At 33.6% G+C, this 24,166-nt stretch overlaps 1 protein-coding gene across 1 annotated transcript in view; it reads left to right on the plus strand.

The window, feature by feature from the left end:
- Positions 1-1,750: 1,750 nt before the first annotated feature.
- Positions 1,751-24,166, plus strand: part of LOC134700567 (uncharacterized) — a 122,733-nt gene continuing 100,317 nt past the window's right edge. The window contains exons 1-4 of the mRNA XM_063561945.1: positions 1,751-1,921; positions 2,481-2,579; positions 3,140-3,238; positions 3,864-3,971. Coding sequence (XP_063418015.1) covers positions 1,751-1,921; positions 2,481-2,579; positions 3,140-3,238; positions 3,864-3,971 — 477 coding nt within the window. The remainder of the gene's footprint in view (positions 1,922-2,480; positions 2,580-3,139; positions 3,239-3,863; positions 3,972-24,166) is intronic.

Consider the following 24,166-nt stretch of genomic DNA (forward strand, 5'->3'; position numbering starts at 1 on the left):
AAACAAACAAAGTTCTAAAAATTACTTCAGAACATAACAAATTGTACACAAGCAGTATTAAACACACAACTACAAGTTACTTCAGAACAGAACAAATTGTACATAAGAAATATAAAACACACAACTACAAATTACTTCAGAACATAACAGATTGTACATTAGCGGTATAAAACACATAACAAGTTACATCAGAACATAACAGATTGTACATAAGCAGTATAAAACACTCAACCAGAGGTTACTTCAGAACATAACAGATTGTACATCAGCAGTATAAAATATACACCTGCAAGTTAACTTAGAACATAACAGATTGAACACAAGCAGTATAAAACATACAAATACAAGATACTTCAGAACATAACATTGTACACAAGCAGTATAAAACATAAAACTACATGTTACTTCAGAACATAACAGATTATACACAAACAGTATAAAACACATAACTACAAGTTTCTTCAGAACATAACAGATTGTACACCAGCAGTATAAAACACACAACTACATGTTACTCCAGAACATAACAGATTGTACATAAGCAGTATAAAACACATAACTACAAGTTACTTCTGAAATAATATAATAATATTTATCGCTATTTTGTGCATTTTTCCTTTGATATTTTTTTGTGATAATTTTCATATGCTACTCGCTTGAGATGGAAAAGTATTGCTAGAAACTAAGGAGCCACGTGGCGTTGCTAATGAAATTGACATGAAATTGACAACGTCGTCATAGGTAAAATAGCGATAAACAGATTATCATTGGTCATCTCAACTCGATTGCTTTTCTCGCTTTCGCCGTGACTGGCTCAAGCGAGAAAATTAATCTTGTTGAGATAACCAACGATAATCTATAAATCTGTATGGAAACTGATACTTATATCATTATACTGAAATCTGTTTTTAATTTAACAGTTTTAATGAGAGAAAAAAAATGCATAAAGGTATTTTTTTTCTCTCGTTAATTGTTTTTGTTTGTTTTGAATTATAGTTGATAAAGTTCTTTACAAGACCATTTTTTACACCAAGGTTTAACAGCGGAAGTAAAACAAATATCACACATGTATGTTATTGCTTCACTTTGACCACATTCCTTAATATATACAAAATTATATTGTTAATTAGACAAGAATCATATAAAGTGGGGTCTCATTTTGTTTGTCTCCTTGTACTAAATCAGGAAATGTAACTATTTTTCATATTTCTTTGAAAAAGTTACTTTTTAAAAAAATGATCATTATTCTGAATCATGTTAATCAGACAGATTTAATCATTATATCAACAAATACTTAATAGAATTATATAAAGTGAGATGTCATTTTACTCAGAGAATTGTAATGAATCCATTGATATAAATATTTTATTCATTTCTTAAAAAAAAAATTAACATGACAGTTGAATAATTATACTGAATCTACACTTAAATCCTGTTGTTAACTAGACAGTTTAACGAACAAATATTTGTAATAATTATATAAAGTGGGGTCTCATTTTACTTGTTTTGTTCTACTAAATCCATTGATATAATTATTTTACACATTTTTGAAAAAAAAATAAAATCTTCAGCTATCAGGTTTAATTGAAGTTTTGACATTTCACAACAAAACATGTTTATTTAGTGTTTATATACAATATAAAAACAAGTGTGACTGGTCATTTTATTCAGTTTTGACCACTGATTCATGTGATATATATTTTGTTTATATTTATTACACAACATTGTCCAGTTTATCAGACAAGTTTTGATGTCAGTTGTATTATTCCAGGAGTATGGATCGACAGCATTAATGAAGGCTGCCAGGTGGGGAGGACACCTGAAGTATGGATGGACAGCATTAATGTGGGCTGCCTGTCAAGGACACCTGGAGGTCTGTCAACTCCTCATTGATACAGGATGTAAGATCGACATCACAGAAGTATGTTATCTACTTAGTCTGATTACATTACTATTAATCTACACTAAATCATGTTGTTAATTAGACAGTTTTAATGAACAAATATTTGTAATAATTATATAAAGTGGGGTCTCATTTTACTCATATTATTGTTCTGAATTAGAAAATATAACTTCTTTTCATGTTTCTTGACAAAAAATATTTTATTAAAATGTTTATTATACTGAGTCTACACTAATTCCTGTTGTTAATTAGACAGTTTTAACACACAAATATTTGTAATAATTATATAAAGTGGGGTCTCATTTTACTTGTTTTGTTCTACTGAATCCATTGATATAATTATTTTACACATTTCTTGAAAAAAATATTTTTTTAAGATATCAGGTTTAATGGAAGTTTTGACATTTCACAACAAAACATGTTTATTTAGTGTTTATATACAATATAAATACAAGTGTGACTGGTCATTGTATTCAGTTTTGACCACTGATTCATGTGATATATATTTTGTTTATATTCATTACACAACATTGTCCAGTTTATCAGACAAGTTTTGATGTCAGTTGTATTATTCCAGGGTAGAGGATGGACAGCATTAATGTCGGCTGCCATGGGAGGACACCGGGAGATCTGTAGTCTCCTCATTGATAGAGGATGTAAGATCGACATCACAGATGTATGTTATCTACTTAGTCTGATCACATTACTATTAATCTACACTAAATCATGTTGTTAATTAGACAGGTTTAATGGACAAATATTTGTAATAATTATATAAAGTTGGGTCTCATTTTACTCATATTATTGTTCTGAATCAGAAAATATTACTCCTTTTAATGTTTCTTGAAAAAAATATTTTATTAAAATGTTTATTGTACTGAATCTACACTAAATCATGTTATTAGTTAGACAGTTTTAATTAACAAATATTTGTAATAATTATATAAAGTGGGGTCTCATTTTACTTGTTTTGTTCTACTGAATCCATTGATATAATTATTTTACACATTTCTTGAAAAAAATATTTTTTTAAGATATCAGATTTAATGGAAGTTTTAACATTTCACAACAAAACATGTTTATTTATTGTTTATATACAATATAAATACAAGTGTGACTGGTCATTTTATTCAGTTTTAACCACTGATTCATGTGATATATATTTTGTTTATATTTATATTACACAACATTGTTCAGTTTATCAGACAAGTTTTGATGTCAGTTGTATTATTCCAGAGAGGTGGATGGACAGCATTAATGTCGGCTGCCATGGGAGGACACCTGGAGATCTGTAGACTCCTCATTGATACAGGATGTAAGATCAACATCACAGATGTATGTTATCTACTTATTCTGATCACATTACTATTAATCTACACTAAATCATGTTGTTAATTAGACAGGTTTAATGAACAAATATTTGTAATACTTATATCAAGTGGGGTCTCATTTTACTCGTATTATTGTTCTGAATTAGAAAATATTACTCCTTTTCATGTTTCTTAAAAAAAATATTTTATTAAAATGAATAATTATACTGAATCTACACTAATTCATGTTGTTAATCAGACAGTTTTAACGAAACAAATATTTGTAAGAATCATATAAAGTGGGGTCTCATTTTACTTGTTTTGTTCTACTGAATCCATTGATATAATTATTTTACACATTTCTTGAAAAAAATATTTTTTTAAGATTTCAGGTTTTATGGAATTTTTGACATTTCACAACAAAACATGTTTATTTATTGTTAATATATACAATATAAATACAAGTGTGACTGGTCATTTTATTCAGTTTTGACCACTAATTCATGTGATATATATTTTGTTTATATTTATATTACACAACATTGTCCAGTTTATCAGACAAGTTTTAATGTCAGTTGTAGGATATGTTGTATATTATTGATAACAAAGTATTGTCCATAATATTTACATGTTATTTGGTTATATTATAGGACAATGGATACACAGCTTTACATTGGGCTGCTGAGAGGGGATATCTACAGATCACAAGATATCTGGTAGAACAAGGAGGTGCCAGTCTCTTGGTTACAACACATCAGGTAATATTTTATAGTATTTGCCCTGTGTTCAACTATTAAGTAATGAATCACTAAAATGATGTATAAGATATGGTTGGATTCTATTTAAGGTCAAGTTACAGTAAATGGGCTATGTCATAGATTTCAGTAAAATTTGGCATACAGCTCTGGCTCGATGAACTTCAACTGAAAATCGAAATAATAATGCATTTATCTCAATTATTATTTGAAATATTACTGATTGAATTCTTACAAAATGGGTGAACATTTGTATAGAAAGCACATAAAATCGGCGAAAACGCTTCTAAAATTTGTCTTAAAATCGCCAAATCTCTAATTCTACTCCATAGATTTTTCTTAAAAAACTATATGTTGTTGATACATAAATTGCCGTTATAATGATGCAAAATAAAGATAGGGTCACCGACTTCGTTTTTACGGTATACATCATTCAAAGATGCATTCTTTGTGAAAAAATCCAACAAAACGTCGAAATAATCGTAACGTTATCGCGTAGCAGGCCGTAAAACGTTGATTTTTGACGTTTTTCACTACCAATAAGGTAGCAAAATGATTATTAGACAAAAAACGAAGTCGGTGACCCTATGATTATTTTATATCATTAAAACAGAAATTTATGTGTCAACAATATATAGTTTTTTAAGAAAAATCTATGAAGTAGAATTATAGATTTGGCGATTTAATGACAAATTTTAGAAGGTTTTTTGTCGATTGTATGTGCTTCCTATACAAATGTTCACCCATATTAAGAGAAATCAATCTGCAATTTTTCAGAAAATAAAAGAGATAAATGTATAATTTTTTCGATTTTCAGTTGTAGTTCAACGAGCCAAGGTTGTATGCAATTTTTTAGCAAAATCTGCGACATAGCCCATTTACTGTTCCTTGACCTTAAAGGCGATAGTTAACAGTCATATGATTATTTAAATTGGACTTAAAATATGAAAAAGTTATATAGCCTTGAATGGCTAAATTTTACTATAAAACAAATAGACTATCATACTGGCTGTAATTAAAGTCAGTGTAAACAAACAAATTGTCAAACAAAACTTACACCAATCCGTTGTCATGACAGTTATAACAAAGACTAATTACTAGAAAATATTTGTATGTTCAATAAGAGGAGGAAATAAAAATTGTTTAATAATTTTATATTGAGTTGGCACTTTGAAAATAATTCGAAAGAGATGATCCTATAAAGACTATAATTTTTTTCAAATTCCTGTATTTAAATTGAGATACCTATCATCTTTGTCATCGTTTATTTATTTCCTTACAAGATTGATCGTTTATATAAATATACAGTGTTAATTTCCAATGTTTAACGCAAGCGTACATTTTAGATGAATAAATTGAATGAAAACTACGGTTCCTTATTTGTGCATTGCGATCAGAAATTCGTATGTATCATTACTTTCTTTTGTTTACAACTCTGTCTTGTATTGTTCTGGTCATACTATTGCAAATATTCAATTTCATGACTGTATCATGTATTTCTAACAGTTTACCATAGTACTCTCACATGCTTAGGTTAGAAATTAATGGTAAACCCTAGTGTTAAGTGTTTTAATGTCTAATCTTACCATTTTAATTTATTGTCATAACTGCAGGACTCGATTCTCAATTAACAATTATACTGTAGTAAGATAACCGTTGCAAAGAATACTGCTCAAACTTTTGTGAAAGACGGTTTTAACTTTGCAGTGTTGCGAGAGTTTTATGTTCTCTGTTGAAGGCAATTGTAGTGACCTGCAATACAAGTACCGTTCATTTGAGTTTAGTTATATGTCTTGTGTTTCTGTCTCTGACCTAGGTTTTCTGTATTTGGCATGTGTAGTGCATCATGACATAATACATTGTTACGTGTACCATAACATGATGAACTTTCGTGCAGGACTGCTGTGTTTTTTTGACATGGAACTCTTGAACAGACTATGACTTTTTGACTCTTGACCTTTGCACGTTGGGTGTGTCATCATGATACAGTTTGTTCTTTGGTATATTACCTTGACCTCAAAATATAACTTTAATTGACCTTGCTTCTGAATATGTGGCATAATGATTTATTGTCATAAGATGGTGAGTCTAGTGGCACGAGAAACTTCATGTGAGCTTGACCTTTGCCCTCAATGTACAACTTGTATATTTTGTTTCAATTAAATGGAGAATTGTCTGATTGGCACTCATACAACATCTTCTTACATCTTTATTAGATATATAGATATATTTGTTTGTTTTGTGTACCACGATGACCCTTTTCTCAAAATCCGCTTTGTGTTTTTTTTTTTACAAGGATCTCTTGACCGGACTATGACTTTTTGACTCTTGACCTTTGCATATTGGGTGTGTCTCTTGGTATGATTACCTTGACGTCAAGTCAGGAGTCTCTGGTTTTTGTTAGTCTTGTATGTTTTTAATTGTAAGTTTATTTTATGATTTGGAGTTTGAACTGGTACACATTTTGTTAAGGGCCATCTGAAGCCCGCCTCTGGGTGAGGGATTTTCTCGCTTTGTTGAAGATATAAAAAAGAAGATGTGGTATGATTGCCAATGAGACAACTATCCACAAAAGACCAAAATGACACAGACATTAACAACTATAGGTCACCGTACGGCCTTCAACAATGAGTAAAGCCCATACCGCATAGTCAGCTATGAAGACCCATTAGTGGCCTTTGACTGCTTTCTGCTCTTTTGACATGGTTACGGTCTCTTTTACACATTCCACATTTCCATTCTCAATTTTTAAGAATGTTTGGTTCAGATGAAACTAAATCCTTTAATTTCCGTGAATATCAAGTAAGAAAATTTACTGCTTCAGTAGCATCGTGTGGTGCCAATTGTGATAGATAATGCAAAATGTTTCAATCATTTTACCTTAGATTTCATTTCATGGACATGTAGGTATGGATAGTCTGCTTTTACTTCATAAAAATTCACACAGAAGTTACGCATATCAATAAACTGAACTCAATGCTAAGAACCTTTAAAGTACACTTAGACAGAGAGCTCAATCTAGTGAAACACTTTGTTAAGTTGGTCACATTTAACTTGAAATATCACTGTCTGTTACCAAACTGCACCGAGATCCTGAAAAAAAATGTGCAAGTTAAGTCTTTTTAAAGCAGAATTCAATGGAAGTAAATAAGCTGATTACTGAAATAAATGTAGAATATGTCTATTAACCACAGATGCCCCTGCTTGTGAAAAAAATGAGTAAACTTCCACATATAGATGCAGGATTCGCGTAATTTTGACCATTTTGTGACCATAAGCATTGTGAATAAGTTTAAAAACATTTGGTTGATTAAAATGTAAGTTAAAGAACGGAAACAATAGATTTAGCAGTTTTCCTATCTCAAGGCTCCGGGTTGACATTTGTATCATTGGTACTCTTATCACAACTTTTTACATCTAAAAACTCACGAACAGTGACGCCATTGGGACCCAATATCGAACTTAATAGATCTGTGTTATGGGGTAATGTGAATCGCGTATAAGGTTGCTAACATTTGATTGATTCAGACTTATTTAAGAGAAAGGAAACGAAAGAGTCAGCACTTCTTATGTTTTTAAAGGGACATAACTCTTGAACAGTAAAAGTGACACTTAAAAAATTCAAATTTGATTTTGTGTTGAGGTGGGGATCCCGCTTACATGTTCAACCCCGCCTTATTCGGTATGTATGTGCCTGTGGTAAGTCAGGAGCCTGTGTTCAATGAATGTCATTTTTTATGAGTTACATACTTGTTTTTCGTTCATTTTTATGGCCCACCTACGATAGTAGAGGGCATTATGTTTTCTGGTCTGTGCATCCGTTCGTTCGTTCGTCCGTCTGTGCTTCCGTCTGTGCGTCCGTTCGCTTCAGGTTAAAGTTTTTGGTCAAGGTAGTTTTTGATGAAGTTGAAGTCCAATCAACTTCAAACTTAGTACACATGTTCCCCATGATATGATCTTTCTAATTGTAATGCCAAATTATAGTTTTGACCCCAATTTTATGGTCCACTGAACATAGAAAATGATAGTGCGAAATTCAGGTTAAAGTTTTTGGTCAAGGTAGTTTTTGATGAGGTTAAAGTTACATCAACTTGAAACTTAGTACACATGTTCCCTATGATATGATATTTCTAATTTTTATTCCAAATTAAAGGTTTTACCCAATTTCACTGTCCACTGAACATAGAAAATGATAGTGCGAGTGGGGCATCCGTGTACTTTGGACACATTATTGTTTGTACATAAATTTGTTCGTTTATTTTCTTGTTTGAATATTGTTTAAGAATGTCATTTCAGTGCCCATTATTGCTGACTATATGCGGTATTGACTTTGCTCATTGTTGAAAGCTGTATATGACCTATAGTTGTTAGTGTTTGTGTCATCTGGTCTTTTGTGGAGAGTTCTCATTGGCACTCATGCCACATAAGGGGGAGGGTTGGGATCCCGCTAACATGTTTAACCCCTCCTTATTTTATATGCACGTACCTATCTTGTTTTTCGTTTACTTTTTGTACATAAATTAGACCATTTGTTTTATCGTTTGAATAGTTTTACATTGTCATGTCGGTGCCTTTATTGGCTGACTTTGCGGTATGAACCTTGCTCATTGACGAAGACCGTGTGGTGACCTAGGCTACATTGTATAATTATTAATTTCTGTGTCATTTAGTCTCTTGTGGAGAGTTCTCATTGGCACTAATGCACCAGTTTCTTTTATTTATTGTGTATAAGATTTGTAGTATTTGGTTGAGGCAAACTAAAGTTAGGAGAGCTGAAACCCGTTTTTATGGGACGTTCAGGACAGACGGACTAGTGTAACTCTTTATGCCCCTAAATCATGGCGCCAACACAGAAGTTCTGACTATTGTGCTGGTGATACACATCCCACTAGCACTGTCATTAACTATAAAAATATTCAATCTTAAATTTGATTTCTTTATTTTTTGCAGAATGATTATATGCATGCCCTTCACAATAACTGAATGAGTATCAAATTTGACAAATTTAATGTACATAATTAAACATTTTATTATATTTTATAACTTTTTTTCCAACTAAATAAAGCTTACCAACTTATTGATCATCACTTTCCTTTATATGTCTTTTAAAATTCTGTTTTGAACAAAAAGATTTGTTACATATACTTCACATGTATTTCTTTCAAATCTGACATTATTAAAAAGCCATTAAATAAAATTCAATCGAACTTGATAATAAATGTGCAATCAAATATGTATGCAAGTCGTCAACTGGTCAAGTGGCTAGATGCACATATCGTTAGCCATATAAACAACATGTCCTAATTGGGTGGTTTTAAAACTTCTAGCATAGGCGGATCTAGATTATTTATTTAGTATATTTATATATAATTATACCCCACGCAACGTGTTGCGGAGGGTATAATGTTTTTGACCCGTCCGTCCGTCTGTCCGTCCGTCAGTCCGTCAGTCCTGTTTCTTGTCATCGCAACTCCTTTCAAACCACACAACAGAATTTCACGAAACCTTTTCAGATAATTAGGAAATACTATGTAGTTGTGCATATCGACGGGAAATTGCGATTCATTTTTTTTTCTAGGAGTTGCGCCCCTTTGAACTTATTTACTTTAATGTACTACTGCAAGAGTTTGTCATCGCAACTCCTCTCAAAACACACAACAGAATTTCACGAAACCTTTTCAGATAATAAGGACATACTATGTAGTTGTGCATATCGACGGGAAATTGCGATTCAATTTTTTTTCTAGGAGTTACGCCCCTTTGAACTTATTTACTTTAATGTACTACTGCAACAGTTTGTCATCGCAACTCCTCTCAAACCACACAACAGAATTTCACGAAACCTTTTCAGATAATAAGGACATACTATGTAGTTGTGCATATCGAAAGGAAATTGCATTTCAATTTTTTTTCTAGGAGTTACGCCCCTTTGAACTTATTTACTTTAATGTACTACTGCAACAGTTTGTCATCCCAACTCCTCTCAAACCACACAACAGAATTTCACGAAACCTTTTCAGATTATAAGGACATACTGTGCAGTTGTGCATATCGACGGGAAATTGTGATTCAAATTTTTTTCTAGGAGTTGCGCCGCTTTGCACTTATTTACTTTAATGTACTACTGCAACAGTTTGTCATCGCAACTCCTCTCAAACCACTCAATAGAATTTCATGAAACCTTTTCAGATAATAAGGACATACTGTGTAGTTGTGCATTTCGACGGGAAATTGCGATTCAATTTTTTTCTAGCATACCCAACTATATCAGTCCTATTCAGGACCGATAACTCTGTCGATAGATATTATAGGGTATACAATATTGTTAAAACCAGATCAATCATATCATACGTCTCTGCTAGAATGTTTACAATAACTCTTTTTTTTTTTTACACAATTTAGACTTTATAACGATTCTTTGCCTGGATTTAGCTTTAAATATTGAATTAAAAAACAAATAACAATAAAATCATATTCAATGATCGAAATTCATTTAAATTAAAATTTGAATCAGAATATTTCTTTGAAATGATTATAGAAACATATAAATATTTGAATGCCTTTTAAGCAAAAAATATTTTTTAAAGAAATTTTCATAATATTAATATTCTCTTAAAGTTTATATTGAACCATACTTCTTCTGATTTGACAAGGGAAGGAGAAGATATTTATTTGTACATTTATGAAAAATTTTGTATATCACAAAATTTAAACTCTGGTAATACATGTATACACACTGACAGGATGTTGAATGTCACCTGGTTTCTCTTGGTTTGCACGTCTACCTGACAATATATTATGATGTAACATTTAACCCCAGTTAGATTTCACCTGTTCGGTCAAGGAATGTAAAGGTATAGAATATTTATCTTTTATAATTGGACATCGTTTTTTTCTTTCTCTTAGGATGAAAATAGCTATTTTCTGGTAATAGTATCTCCTGGATGAATATCTGTCAAAATAAATGTTCCTGTGTCACACTTAAAATAAAAAAATTATTGAGAAATTTTGAAATCAATGATATCAAAATATCACTAAAGGAAAATAACAGAAAAATCAGAGATTCTTTATGAAAAAAAATAGATATAATAGGAAAGTCTTACTATAGAAATCATTGATTTGATGCAACATTTCCATATGATACATCAGCCGCCATTTTGAAAAATTTCGGTAAACTCCCTTTTTTAAATCGATGTTTGACCGAATTTGCCCTGAAATTAAACTGTTTTAAGTAGTATTTTTCGCCAGCTATATGTTTGAATATACTTGATCGATTTGCAAAGTTTGTGTTTTATTTACAGAATTCCTTTACTTGTTGTAAAAGTAGACATGGGTATCGGTAATTTAGCATTGAGGCAACGGAGAAATGACGAGAAAAAGTGCATGTTTTACGATGTCGATTTGACCGAATTTAATCAAAAACTAAACTGTTAGGACCAGCATTGTTTGATAGAAATATGTTTGAATATCAAGGATTGATTTGCAAAAGTAAGAAAACGGATCAGGTTTATGAGAAAATTAAAATTTATTGCATCATATATGCATTTTATATGGGGAAATATAATACAAAATGGCGGCTATTATACGTCACAAAAGTCACGCGATGTCTAACTTAGTTGGATATGGAGTTACGCCCTTTGAACTTATTTACTTTAATGTACTACTGCAACAGTTTGTCATCGCAACTCCTCTCAACACACACAACAGAATTTCACGAAACCTTTTCAGATAATAAGGACATACTATGTAGTTGTGCAAATCGACGGGAAATTGCGATTCAAATTTTTTTCTAGGAGTTACGCCCCTTTGAACTTATTTGCTTCAATGTACTACTGCAACAGTTTGTCATCTCAACTCCTCTGAAACCACACAACAGAATTTCATGAAATTTTGTAGATAATAAGGACATACTATGCATGTAGATGTGCATATTGACAGGAAATTATTATTCAATATTTTTTCTTATACAATTTTTTTTCCTTACACTTATTTAATTTCTCCAATGACAATGTGGGGACGTGGGGTATGTGAGCGTGCTCACTAAGGTTCTTTAATTTTAACAATATCAGTGATAACACTAAAAACTATAAAATGCTGTAAAATAACAATATAAAGATATAGGAGGGTAGAAATAATGCATACAAATATAGGAGGTTGTGGATGGGGTACACATATATAGTAGGGTGTGGAGGGGGTATAGAGATATAGGAGATTGTGGAGGGGTACTATACAGATATAGGAGGGTGTGGATTGGTTAAATAGATATAGGAGGTTGTGGAGAGGGTATACAGTTGTAAGAGGGTATTGATTCTTAAATAGGTATAGGAGGTTGTTGATGGGGTATGCAGATATAGAAGGATGTGGATGGGGTATACATATATAGGAGGTTGTGGAGGGGTATACAGAAATAGGAGGTTGTGGAGAGGGTATACAGATATAGGAGGGGGTGGATTGCTTATACAGATATAGGAGGTTGTGGAGGGGGTATACAGATATAGGAGGATGAGGAGGGGTAAAACAGATATAGGAGGTTGTTGAGGGGGTATACAGATATTGAAGGGGTAGATTGATTATACAGATATAGGATGTTTTGGAGGGATTATACAGATCTAGGAGGGTTTGGATGAGATATACAGATATAGGAGGTTGTGGAGGGACTATACAGATTAAGGAGGTTGTGGAGGGGTTAAACAGATATAGGAGGGTGTGGAGGGGTTAAACAGATATAGGATGGTTGGGGAGTGGGTTTACAGATATGGGAGGGTTTGGAGGGAATATACAGATATAGGAAGGTTGTGGATGGGATATACAGATATAGGAGGGTTATGATTTGTTAAACAGATATAGGTGGTTGTGGAGGGAGTGGATTGGTTATACAGATATAGGAGGGTGTGAAGGGGTATACAGACATAGGAGGTTGTAGAGGGGGTATACAAATATAGGATGGTGTGGAGGGGTTAAACAGATATAAGAGGGTGTGGGGGTATACCGATATAGGAGTATGTGGAGGGGGTATGCAGATATAGGATGTTGTGGAGGGGGTATGCAGATTATCAGAAATAGGATGTTGTTGAGGGGGTATCCAGATATAGGAAGTTGTGGAGGGGTATAAAGGTATAGGAGGGGGTGGATTGGTTATACAGATGGGGCAATATGTGGATTGGTTATACAGATATAGGAGGGTGTTGATTGGTTAAATAGATATAGGAGGTTGTGGAGGGGGTGTACATATGTAGGATGTTGATTGGTTAAATAGATATAGGAGGTTGTGGAGGGGGTATACAGATATAGGCGTGCAGGGATTGGGTATACAGATATAGGAGGTTGTGGAGAGGGTATACTCTCACTAAAATACTGATTTTTTTTTTAACAGCAGAAATCAGGCATTTTCAACTATAGAAACCCCTTAAACTGTTGTGAATGTCATATTCATCATATAATTAAAGTGCAATGAAGTGCAAATTTTCAAAACTTGTCCTTTTACATAAATCTATTTACAAAAAGTTTTTTCTAAATGTTTTACAGCTCACAGTGACACCCTTTTTTATTAATAAGAAATGCATATGAGTTTTTAAGTTTTTAAGACAATACAATGACATCATATGTATAATGATGTCATTGAATAACGATCGATCAAAATAATGCTACATTTGTAAGTACAGATTGCAGAATAAGATACATGTAACCAACAGTTGCCTGACATGGTTTAACTTGAAATGTCGAGTAGAAAAAATCAGTAACTAAGGATTTTAATATGATAGCAAGACCATAGCAACAGTTTACATATCAGCATATATTCAAAACTTTGACATAAATAAAAAAAAAAACAATTTAAAACTTGCCTAATACATTTTAATGCTCACCTGTAATTCAGACTTTTTAAACCTCTAATTTGCTGTCTCAGGCTAAACTGGAACGAAACGTCTGAAACTGAAATAAGACCAAAAATTACCTCAGGTTGTGATATCATTTTATTTAATACAAAACAGTATTATTTATAGAGAGAAAAAAACACACTCTTGGAAGTTTTTCACTAAAAAGCAAATTGCTTCTCCCTTGTGGTTTTACAATTTTAATTTTAACATGTTTAATGAGGAACAATCAATAGTAGCTTTATAGTTTACTAGGTGGAAAGGTTTGACCCTCCCCCTTCTATCTTGTGATTTGTTAATGTACATTAAAATGTAAAAATATGTTTTTCTTTATTATATTTGTCTGTTTATTTGCATACTTTAGTGACCAGCTGCTAAATGATGATCATATAATGGTTTAAAACACATGTGTCAAATTATACTCATGCAAAGTGTTATTTCCCTTGATTATCAGCTATTCCTAAACACGTGTGTAGTGACTGGAACGATAATGACTCAAAACTGTCTTTAGTGTGCTATATTCACTTACAATTTAACAATAGTAAATGTTCCCATAATCATAATAAAATCATAATTTGAAGTGAGTGCCTTTTTCAGTCACTGACACTTTCGGAATCTTTTGGGTTTACACCAATTTGATTTTTAATCCATATGGAATCATAGAAAAATTGGTCTAAACTGACCTCCAAACCATCAATGATTCTGAAATGAGGAGTACCCAAATTGCATCTATGCTTAAATTTGCATCGTCAAAAGTCTAATAACAGAGCAATTGTTTAATTTCTTCAAATATTTTGAACAATTGGATATTAGTCCCTGCTTACTTGTCGTTTTAAAAAAAATTGATACTTGTAACATATTGTATTTGCTCATTTTAAGAAGATGACGTTTTGATGACGTCGCATGGCGACGTTTCAGTACATTTTGCTTTTTCAGTAAACACTTTATCTGTTGACAAATACTGTAAATGTTTTGTGCATATCTAAATATGTTTACTTATGTTGAAAGATGTGCATAGTATCAAATCATAAAAATACAAATGGATTAGTCTCTAGGATATCTTGTAAGATTTCCGCTGCTATTTTTGCTAAATAGGTGCAATTTGGGTACTCGGTGCAATTTGGGTACCGTTACATTAAACATAGTTTTTATAGTGCCTTAAAGGGGTCTCACTAATTAGCGACAAGAAGAATACATTTAGCGACAAGAAGACTATTTAGCAACAAGAAAGCATTTTTTTTTTAATAGATATAAAGAAATTTGTATTTAATGTTTTTTTTTTAGCTCACCTGACCTGAAAGGTCAACTGAGCTTTTCTCATCACTTTGCGTCTGTTGTCCGGCGACCTTCGTCCGTCGTTCTTCATCCATAAACTTTCACATAAATCTTCTCCTCTGAAACTACTTGGCCACAATCATCATTGGGGTATCTAGTTTAAAAAATGTGTGGCATGACCCTGCCAACCAACCAAGATGGCCGCCATGGCTAAAATTAGAACATAGGGGTAAAATGTAGATTTGTTGCTTATTACTCTAAAACCAAAGCATTTAGAGCAAATCTGACAAGAGGTGAAATTGTTTATTAGGTCAAGATCTATCTGCCCTGCAATTTTCAGACAAATCAGACAACCTGTTGTTGGGTTGCTGCCCCAGAATTAGTAATTTTAAGGAACATTTGCAGTTTTTGGTTATTATCTTGAATATTATTATAGATAGAGATGAACTGTAAACAGCAATAATGTTCAGCAAAGTAAGATCTACAAATAAGTCAATATGACCAAAATTGTCAGTTTCCCCCTTAAGGAGTTATTGCCCTTTATATTAATTTTTTAACAATTTTCATAATTTTTTGTAAATTTTTGTAAATTTTTAGAAAATATTTTCCATTGCAATTACTGGGCCAAGTTCATTATAGATGGAGATAATTGTAGCAAGAAAAATGTCCAGTAAAGTAAGATCTACAAACATCATGATCAACAAAACACAGTTTTGTCCATTGTTTAATATGCACATAGACCAAAGTGAGTGACACAGGCTCTTTAGAGCCTCTAGTTTAATTTACGAGCAGATATTTTTTATATTATATTGACAGATGAAGAAATTAAACATTTGTGAGGAAGAAATAGACTGTTAAGTTTATATTATTATATTGGTAGATGAAGAAATTAAACATTTGTGAGGAAGAAAGAGTTTGAGCTTCTTTTTTTTTTTGTCGAACCTTCGACTTTAGTTGAAAAAGCGAGACTAAGCGATCCTACATTCCGTTGTCGTCGTCGGCGGCGGTGTCCACAAATATTCACTCTGTGGTTTTTTGAAATTTTAATAACTTTCTTAAACTATACTGGATTTCTACCAAACTTGGACAGAAGCTTGTTTATGATCATAAGATAGTATCCAGAAGTAAATTTTGTAAAAATGAAATTCTATTTTTCCGTATTTTACTTATAAATGGACTTAGTTTTTTCTGCGGGGAAACATAAAATTCACTCTGTGGTTCAAGTTTTTTAAATTTTAATAACTTTCTTAAACTATCTTGGGTTTGTACCAAACTTGGACAGAAGCTTATTTATGATCATAAGATAGTCAAATAGTATCCAGAAATAAATTTTGTAGAAAGATAACTCCATTTTTCTGTATTTTACTTTTAAATGGACTTAGATGTTCTTCCAGTTAACATTGCATACAGTCTGCAGTTAAAAGTTTTCAAAACATTAATAAGATTTATTAACTATCCTAGATTTTTACCAAACTTGGACAGAAGCTTCTTACAATTATAAGATAGTATCAAAAGGAATATTTTTATTGATTTTTTTTCCTCATTTTTGTTGAGCCTGCGATTTACAGCAAAAGTAGGCGAGACACTGGGTTCCGTGGAACCCTTACACTTTTTTTTTATTAAATATGAAGAATATGTATCAGATAATGAATGTATCTGTTTTCAGCAAAGTCAAAGTATGAATAAACGAATGCAGATATATATGGAGTGGGCATCATATGTCAACGTGATGCTATATTTGTAGAACTCTCAGCCATGGTTTGCAATCTTTATTATTTAAGCGTGTTTCCAGACCCCACGACGAGGACGTGGTTCTACCTTGGGGTCCATATTTTGGTTTCTATTTGGTTTAAAAAAAAATTAATTAGTCATTATATAGTAATATGTACATTCATATCTAACATAATATTTATACATTTTGTACATGGAAATTGAAACCCTGTACCAAAGGGTTCGTTTGATACCGTGCAGTACCAAAGACGTACAAACTATACTGATTTATTAATCAAAGGTAAACTGAGATGCGTTTCAGATTCTAGCAACTGCACAGAGCACATCATTTTGCGAGAATAAGACTGAAATGCTGACAAGTCACCTATCGCCCATATTGGGTTATGCTCCGCCCATTTATGCTAATTAGCTATTACCACGGAGTCTCAGACAAACAAAGCGAAAAAGATGGCGACCGCCGAGCCTTATCGAGCGGCAAGTTTGTCTGATCTGCCAAACAATTTTCAGTTGGGGTATCTTAGTTGTGAAATTTCCTTGAAATGCAAGCAGACTGGTTTCAAATATTTCAGCGAGGGATACATTCATAATGTGAAAATGTTAAAACACGTCGCTGAGCAGACAGTTAACATCTCCGCAAAATGTCACAGAAGTCAGAGGAAGAACGAGAGCCCACACAGTGTTGAGATCGATATAAATGGAGGATAGATAGAACTTTCCAACTGTTCATGCACTGCAGGTTAGGTTTATTTCAATCTTGATTTTTATTTGCATGTCAATTCAGCTGTTATCATGTTCCTCTCAACCTTAAAAGGTGACGCCCCCTTTTTTTACTCCAAGGCCATAACCACATCAAGATTCTGTCTGTTACTCTGTTCAGTTGACAGGTATTTGGGTCATGGATCCCCCCTTTTTTGAACCTCACTAAAAAAAAATTGTTTGTTGTTTTTTATTTATTTACAATTTTCTACCATGTATATATATATCAATACCTTTTTTTTTTTCACTTGGGGCTCGTATGGATAGTAAAAAAGGTATTGTAATCGACTAGCAATGGATTGTTGAGACTTGATATATGTTTATACATTGTAAAAAATTGTAAATAAATAAAAAACACAAAACAATTTTTTTTTAGTGAGGTCCAAAAAAGGGGGGTTCATGCCCCAAATACCTGTGGTTCAGTTGTATATTATATTTTGAAACTATCAAGTATCTGACATTATAAAAATGGTCTGTCTCTTTTTTTCACAAAGAAGTATGTTCCTTTTGGTTAAGGGGAACTGTCCTATTTCTTTGTGATTATTATAATAATTAAGAAACAGTGCCATATAAAAAAAAATTGCTTATTTATGCATGACATTGATTTTGTCTATTGTAAAGGAAATACCATTTGATTTTTTTAGGTGGTGGGGTTGGGTGTGTGGCTAGCTTGTCAATTCTTTTAGAGCTCCCCTTTTCTGTTTTAATTCATCCAGAGGTCAAAACCAAGTTATATGCTTGTTTCCTACTTCGAAAATTATAGGGCAGGGAGGGATTCCCCCCCCCCCCATTTTTAAGGGTTTTACATCACAACTCCTGTGCTACCTAATGTTTACAATTTTCATCCTATCTCCATGATTATTATTTATTTTGGGGTATTTTTTTTATATTTTCATAATCTGTTATATAATCATGAGTTGGAATTCAGGAAAAAATTAATTCAGTTTTGATCAATGATAAAATATGTTCAAAAAGCCTAAAAGTTTAATATTATGAGACATCTTGTGCATTTATGTTTATTTTTATTTACAATATTAATGTTTGTTCATAATCTGGTGTAAGATGGGAACCATGCATTGAGACATACATTTGTATAATATGTATATATTTTATATTCAATATCTTCACATGCAATATATCATAATGATGTAGGCTCAATATACTTCCCGTCAGTGTTATATATCTAATGATCCATTTTGGACAGGTTTCGAAACGATTTATAACAATTTATTAGATTTGGTTTGGTGTCAAGATTTCAAAATTTTTAACCTTTTTTAGCTCACCTGGCCCAAAGGGCCAAGTGAGCTTTTCTCATCACTTTGCGTCCGGCGTCCGTCGTCCGTCGTCGTCCGGCGTTAGCTTTTACAAAAATCTTCTCCTCTGAAACTACTGGGCCAAATCAAACCAAACTTGGCCACAATCATCATTGGGGTATCTAGTTTAAAAAATGTGTGGCGTGACCCGGTCAACCAACCAAGATGGCCGCCACGGCTAAAAATAGAACATAGGGGTAAAATGCAGTTTTTGGCTTATAACTCAAAAACCAAAGCATTTAGAGCAAATCTGACAGGGGTAAAAATGTTTATCAGGTCAAGATCTATCTGCCCTGAAATTTTCAGATGAATCTGTCAATCGGTTGTTGGGTTGCTGCCCCTGAATTGGTAATTTTGAAGAAATTTTGCTGTTTTTGGTTATTATCTTGAATATTATTATAGTTAGAGATAAACTGTAAACAGCAATAATGTTCAGCAAAGTAAGATCTACAAATAAGTCAACATGACCAAAATGGTCAGTTGACCCCTTTAGGAGTTATTGCCCTTTATAGTAAATTTTTAACCATTTTTCGTTAATTAAAGTAATCTTTTACAAAAATCTTCTCCTCTGAAACTACTGGGCCAAATTAATCCAAACTTGGCCACAATCATCTTTGGGGTATCTAGTTTAAAAAATGTGTGGCGTGACCTTGTCAACCAACCAAGATGGCCGCCACGGCTAAAAATAGAACAAAGGGGTAAAATGCAGTTTTTGGCTTATAACTCAAAAACCAAAGCATTTTGAGGAATCTGACATGGAATAAAAATGTTTATCAGGTCAAGATCTATCTGCCCTGAAATTTTCAGATGAATTGGTCAATCGGTTGTTGGGTTGCTGCCCCTGAATTGGTAATTTTGAGGAAATTTTGCTGTTTTTGGTTATTATCTTGAATATTATTATAGATAGAGATAAACTGTAAACAGCAATAATGTTCAGCAAAGTAAGATCTACAAATAAGTCAACATGACCAAAATGGTCAGTTGACCCCTTTAGGAGTTATTGCCCTTTATAGTCAATTTTTAACCATTTTTCGTTAATTAAAGTAATCTTTTACAAAAATCTTCTCCTCTGAAACTACTGGGCCAAATTAATCCAAACTTGGCCACAATCATCTTTGGGGTATCTAGTTTAAAAAATGTGTGGCGTGACCTTGTCAACCAACCAAGATGGCCGCCACGGCTAAAAATAGAACAAAGGGGTAAAATGCAGTTTTTGGCTTATAACTAAAAAACCAAAGCATTTTCAGGAAATCTGACATGGAATAAAAATGTTTATCAGGTCAAGATCTATCTGCCCTGAAATTTTCAGATGAATTGGTCAATCGGTTGTTGGGTTGCTGCCCCTGAATTGGTAATTTTGAGGAAATTTTGCTGTTTTTGGTTATTATCTTGAATATTATTATAGATAGAGATAAACTGTAAACAGCAATAATGTTCAGCAAAGTAAGATCTACAAATAAGTCAACATGACCAAAATGGTCAGTTGACCCGTTTAGGAGTTATTGCCCTTTATAGTCAATTTTTAACCATTTTTTGTTAATTAAAGTAATCTTTTACAAAAATCTTCTCCTCTGAAACTACTGGGCCAAATTAATCCAAACTTGGCCACAATCATCTTTGGGGTATCTAGTTTAAAAAATGTGTGGCGTGACCTTGTCAACCAACCAAGATGGCCGCCACGGCTAAAAATAGAACAAAGGGGTAAAATGCAGTTTTTGGCTTATAACTCAAAAACCAAAGCATTTTGAGGAATCTGACATGGAATAAAAATGTTTATCAGGTCAAGATCTATCTGCCCTGAAATTTTCAGATGAATTGGTCAATCGGTTGTTGGGTTGCTGCCCCTGAATTGGTAATTTTGAGGAAATTTTGCTGTTTTTGGTTATTATCTTGAATATTATTATAGATAGAGATAAACTGTAAACAGCAATAATGTTCAGCAAAGTAAGATCTACAAATAAGTCAACATGACCAAAATGGTCAGTTGACCCGTTTAGGAGTTATTGCCCTTTATAGTCAATTTTTAACCATTTTTCGTTAATTAAAGTAATCTTTTACAAAAATCTTCTCCTCTGAAACTACTGGGCCAAATTAATCCAAACTTGGCCACAATCATCTTTGGGGTATCTAGTTTAAAAAATGTGTGGCGTGACCTTGTCAACCAACCAAGATGGCCGCCACGGCTAAAAATAGAACAAAGGGGTAAAATGCAGTTTTTGGCTTATAACTCAAAAACCAAAGCATTTTGAGGAATCTGACATGGAATAAAAATGTTTATCAGGTCAAGATCTATCTGCCCTGAAATTTTCAGATGAATTGGTCAATCGGTTGTTGGGTTGCTGCCCCTGAATTGGTAATTTTGAGGAAATTTTGCTGTTTTTGGTTATTATCTTGAATATTATTATAGATAGAGATAAACTGTAAACAGCAATAATGTTCAGCAAAGTAAGATCTACAAATAAGTCAACATGACCAAAATGGTCAGTTGACCCGTTTAGGAGTTATTGCCCTTTATAGTCAATTTTTAACCATTTTTCGTTAATTAAAGTAATCTTTTACAAAAATCTTCTCCTCTGAAACTACTGGGCCAAATTAATCCAAACTTGGCCACAATCATCTTTGGGGTATCTAGTTTAAAAAATGTGTGGCGTGACCTTGTCAACCAACCAAGATGGCCGCCACGGCTAAAAATAGAACAAAGGGGTAAAATGCAGTTTTTGGCTTATAACTCAAAAACCAAAGCATTTTGAGGAATCTGACATGGAATAAAAATGTTTATCAGGTCAAGATCTATCTGCCCTGAAATTTTCAGATGAATTGGTCAATCGGTTGTTGGGTTGCTGCCCCTGAATTGGTAATTTTGAGGAAATTTTGCTGTTTTTGGTTATTATCTTGAATATTATTATAGATAGAGATAAACTGTAAACAGCAATAATGTTCAGCAAAGTAAGATCTACAAATAAGTCAACATGACCAAAATTGTCAGTTGACCCGTTTAGGAGTTATTGCCCTTTATAGTCAATTTTTAACCATTTTTCGTAAATTAAAGTAATCTTTTACAAAAATCTTCTCCTCTGAAACTACTGGGCCAAATTAATCCAAACTTGGCCACAATCATCTTTGGGGTATCTAGTTTAAAAAATGTGTGGCGTGACCTTGTCAACCAACCAAGATGGCCGCCACCGCTAAAAATAGAACATAGGGCTAAAATGCAGTTTTTGGCTTATAACTCAAAAACCAAAGCATTTTGAGGAAATCTGACATGGGATAAAAATGTTTATCAGGTCAAGATCTATCTGCCCTGAAATTTTCAGATGAATCGGTCAATCGGTTGTTGGGTTGCTGCCCCTGAATTGGTAATTTTGAGGAAATTTTGCTGTTTTTGGTTATTATCTTGAATATTATTAGCTCACCTGGCCCGAAGGGCCAAGTGAGCTTTTCTCACCACTTGGCGTCCGTCGTCCGTCGTCGTCGTCGTCCGTCGTCGTCCGTCGTCGTCGTCGTTAACAATTTACATTTTGAACTTCTTCTAGAGAACCACTGAATGGAATGGAACCAAACATGGCATGAATGTTCCTTATGAGGTGCTGACCAAGTGTTGTTACTTTGTAGCCGATCCATCATCCAAGATGGCCGCCAGCGGGGGACTTAGTTTAACATAGGACACTATGGGAAATGCATACAAATGACTTCTTTTAGAGAACCATTGAATGGAATGAAACCAAACATGGCATGAATGTTCCTTATGAGGTGCTGACCAAGTGTTGTTACTTTGTTGCCGATCCATCATCCAAGATGGTCGCCAGCCGGGGACTTAGTTTAACATAGGACCCTATGGGAAATGCATACAAATGACTTCTTTTAGAGAACCACTGAATGGAATAAAACCAAACATAGCATGAATTATCCTAATGGGGTGCTGACCAAGTGTTGTTACTTTGTAGCCGATCCATCATCCAAGATGGCCGCCAGCGGGGGACTTAGTTTAACATAGGACCCTATGGGAAATGCATACAAATGACTTCTTCTAGAGAACCACTAAATGGAATGAAACCAAACATAGCATGAATATTCATTCCTTATGGAGTGCTGACCAAGTGTTGTTACTTTGTAGCCGATCCATTATCCAAGATGGCCACCAGCGGGGACTTAGTTTAACATAGCACCCTATTGGAAATGCATACAAATGACTTCTTTTAGTGAACCACTGAATAGAATGAAACCAAACATGGCATGAATGTTCCTTATGTGGTGCTGACCAAGTGTTGTTACTTTGTAGCCGATCCATCATCAAAAATGGCCGCCAGCAGGGGACTTAGTTTAACACAGGACCCTATGGGAAATGCATACAAATGACTTCTTTTAGAGAACCACTGAATGGAATAAAACCAAACATAGCATGAATGTTCCTTATGGGGTGCTGACCAAGTGTTGTTACTTTGTAGCCGATCCATCATCCAAGATGGCCGCCAGCGGGGGACTTAGTTTAACATAGGACCCTATGGGAAATGCATACAAATGACTTCTTTTAGAGAACCACTGAATGGAATGAAACCAAACATGGCATGAATGTTCCTTATGAGGTGCTGACCAAGTGTTGTTACTTTGTTGCTGATCCATCATCCAAGATAGCCGCCAGCCGGGGACTTAGTTTAACATAGGACCCTATGGGAAATGCATACAAATGACTTCTTTTAGAGAACCACTGAATGGAATAAAACCAAACATAGCATGAATGTTCCTTATGGGATGCTGACCAAGTGTTGTTACTTTTTAGCCGATCCATCATCCAAGATGGCCGCCAGCGGGGGACTTAGTTTAACATAGGACCCTATGGGAAATGCATACAAATGACTTCTTCTAGAGAACCACTAAATGGAATGAAACCAAACATAGCATGAATGTTCCTTATGGAGTGCTGACCAAGTGTTGTTACTTTGTAGCTGATCCATTATCCAAGAAGGCAGCCAGCGGGGGACTTAGTTTAACATAGGACCCTATTGGAAATGCATACAAATCACTTCTTCTAGTGAACCACTGAATGGAATGAAACCAAACATGGCATGAATGTTCCTTATGTGGTGCTGACCAAGTGTTGTTACTTTGTAGCTGATCCATCATCCAAGATGGCCGCCAGCGTGGGACTTAGTTTAACATAGGACCCTATGGGAAATGCATACAAATGACTTCTTTTAGAGAACCACTGAATGGAATGAAATCAAACATGGCATGAATGTTCCTAATGTGGTGC

This window comes from Mytilus trossulus, unplaced genomic scaffold, assembly GCF_036588685.1.
Source record: "Mytilus trossulus isolate FHL-02 unplaced genomic scaffold, PNRI_Mtr1.1.1.hap1 h1tg000158l__unscaffolded, whole genome shotgun sequence".
In the NCBI taxonomy this organism is placed as follows: Eukaryota; Metazoa; Mollusca; class Bivalvia; order Mytilida; family Mytilidae; genus Mytilus; species Mytilus trossulus.